This window comes from Chiloscyllium plagiosum, chromosome 35 (assembly GCF_004010195.1).
Source record: "Chiloscyllium plagiosum isolate BGI_BamShark_2017 chromosome 35, ASM401019v2, whole genome shotgun sequence".
Lineage (NCBI taxonomy): Eukaryota > Metazoa > Chordata > Chondrichthyes > Orectolobiformes > Hemiscylliidae > Chiloscyllium > Chiloscyllium plagiosum.
In genome coordinates, this window is record NC_057744.1 from 31,736,340 (window position 1) to 31,739,201 (window position 2,862).

The window sequence follows — 2,862 nt, forward strand, 5'->3', positions numbered from 1 at the left end:
CATCTGGTCCCACCCTGTCTGGTCTAACCCTGTCTAGTCTCACCCCGTCTGGTCTCACCCCATCTGGTCTTCCCTCATCTAGTCTCACCCTGTCTGGTCCCACCCTGTCTGGTCCCACCCTGTCTGGTCTCTCACCCCCCAGCTGGTCTCCCCCCGTCTGGTCTGCCCCCGTCTTGTCTCTCCCCATCTGGTCTCAGCCTGTCTGGTATCCCCCCAGTCTGGCCTCACCCTGTGTCGTCTCACCTTGTCTGGTCTCATCCCATCAGAGTGTGGTTTACTGCATTATAACACTAGGTACAAATAACATTAACTAGTTAGGCCCCGTTACAGCCGGGCCTGTCTCCAGCAGACTCAGGCAGGACTAACTGTCCCTGCAGTGGGGATACCACCAAGGTGGGTATTTTGAGAGCAGCTTCGACATTAACTCTTTCAGAGCCATCACCTTCTCAACATTTACTCCATTCGAGAAACAACATTAAGGCTGACACTGCAGTGCAGTATTGAGGGAGTGCTATTGTGTCAGAGGTGCTGTCTCTCTGATAAAATGTAAATGGAGTCCTGAGTGAGTGGGTGTGAAGGATCCCACAACCACTCTTCAAAGAGGAAGCAGGAAGCAGTATCCTGACCAATATTTATCCCTCATCCCTAATTCGTTTCCATGGGAGCTTGCTGTGCACCGTCCCCTAGATTTTGAACACAGATTCCGGGTCAGAGTTGTTTCACTGGCTGTATAACACTGTGGGATGGACCCGCCCTTTCCCAGTTTAAACTGTTGTTCTCCTGCTTGCAGTTTGATGGCTTGAAGCAGCAGTTCATCACCATCCTGAGGCTAACACGATGCTATGTGATCCACCTGCGGGATCTACTGAGGATTAGACACCAAAAGAATCTGTTCCCACTGAGCGCCAGGGACAGTGTGGGACTGATCGCTCCCCTTCGTGACACACCCCTGTAACGGGAGATTCCGGTTGGATTAGAGACTTGATTCTGCACCTCACACCCTTGGCTGTGGAATACATGAGGCAAGGTTTGATTTATATGTTATCCAGAAATTCACAAACATCAGAGACAATACTGCACCCTGAGACAACATGGAGCAAGCTGTGCTCTACTTCAGAAGGACATGTTATCCGGGGAGAGAGAGGATTTCTGCAATTGGGTCTGAGCACTTGGAGAGAGTCACGGAGTTTGTTTTGTACTTCCCCCTCCCTCGGGACCTCTCCTTCAGGAGATGACAAGTGGAGCATGAAAATACCGTTAAAGCCAGCCCACTCCCCAGTCACTGCATTCCTTCCCGTTTTCAATATGAATGCTATTCCAAGGTGCTCCTTCAGTGGGTTCAGAGAGGGGTCACACATCCCATAATACCCTTCAAAGACAAACCAGGGAACTGAGGTCTCCAGGCGGGCTCCCCTCACCTCCACGTCACAGAAATAGCTCGATTGGTTTGGCATCTGCCTTTGCTGGGGACTGACATACGGCTGGGCTTTGTCAGGAGGTGATGGCCTTGTGGTATTATTGCTGGCCTGTTCGTTCAGAGACCCGGGTTCGAATCCTATCACGGCAGATGGTGAATTTGAATTCAATAAACGCAATTTGAAATTAAGAGTCTAATGATGATCATGATTGTCGGAAGAATCCATCTGGGTCACTGCTGTCCTTGAGGGAAGGAAACTGCCATCCTTACCTGGTCTGGCCTACACGTGACTCCAGACCCACAGCAATGTGGTTGACCCTTAACTGCCCTCTGGGTAATTACGGATGGGTAATAAGTTCTGGCCCAGCCAGTGACCTCCTCTGAATGAATATAAGAAAAGGAAAATGGGTTGGAGAACTGTGCGCTGTGAGATTTCCAGACAGGACTTACTTTGAGCCAATTAGTTTGAGGGTTGTTGAGCAGGAGAGCTGGGACCCTGGGTGAACGAACCCCCTAGTAGTTTAGTATCATCAACTGCCAACAGCACAGATGTCACTGCATTACTGTGAACACAGGAACATCCCTTGACCTTTAAAATTGCTTGATTTTTTTTAATAGCCCAGCTTACTGCTGTGTTGATGTTTCTGCCCAGTGTTCCAGCAGAACCCAGCACAAGCTGAGGGACAGTATCTCAGTCTCAACACTGAGGTCACAAACTTCAGTATGTCCTCCATGTTGTTCCTCCTGCTCCTCCCCTCCCCTGGCTGTAAGGGAGCCTGTGTGCACATGTGTGTATGTGTGGGCATGTAGATGTCATATGCGTGTTTGTACATGAGTTTGTGAGGGATTGAATGAGGATTGAGCTCTCACACCGGCTCACAATGACCTGCTCATTGATGCCCAGTTTGGGTTCCCACAGGGCCACTCAGTGGCTGACCTCATTACAGCCTTGGTTCAAACATAGACACAGAGCTGAATTCCAGAGGGGAGGGGAGAATGGCAGTCCTTAACATCAAGGCTGCGTTCGACCGAATATGACATCAAGGAGCCCTAGCAAAACTGGAAACAATGGGAATTGGGGGCAAACTGTCTGCTGTTGGAACCATACTGGCATATAGGAAGGTGGTTGTGGTTGTTGGAGGTCAGTCAGCTCAGCTCCAGGACATCTCTGTCGGAGTTCCTCAGGGTAGAGTCCCAGACCAACCACCATCAACTGCTTCATCAATGACCACCCGCCCTCCCCACCCCCCCACCTCATCATAAAGTCAGAACTGAGGATGTTCACCAATAATTGCACAATGTTCAGCACCATTGACAACTCCTCAGATACTGAAGCAGTCCATGTTCAAATGATTCGGAGATGCCGGTGTTGGACTGGGGTGTACAAAGTTAAAAATCACACAACACCAGGTTATAGTCCAACAGGTTTAATTGGAAGCACACTA

The 2,862-nt window shown here is 49.8% G+C and overlaps 1 protein-coding gene across 2 annotated transcripts in view; it reads left to right on the forward strand.

Moving 5' to 3' along the window:
• LOC122540526 overlaps nt 1–1,561 on the forward strand; it is a 31,981-nt gene extending 30,420 nt beyond the window's left edge. For both annotated transcript variants that reach the window (XM_043676392.1, XM_043676391.1), the window contains one exon: nt 791–1,561. In XM_043676392.1, coding sequence (XP_043532327.1) covers nt 791–955 — 165 coding nt within the window. In that variant the 3' untranslated portion in view covers nt 956–1,561. The remainder of the gene's footprint in view (nt 1–790) is intronic.
• The last annotated feature ends 1,301 nt before the right edge of the window (nt 1,562–2,862 follow it).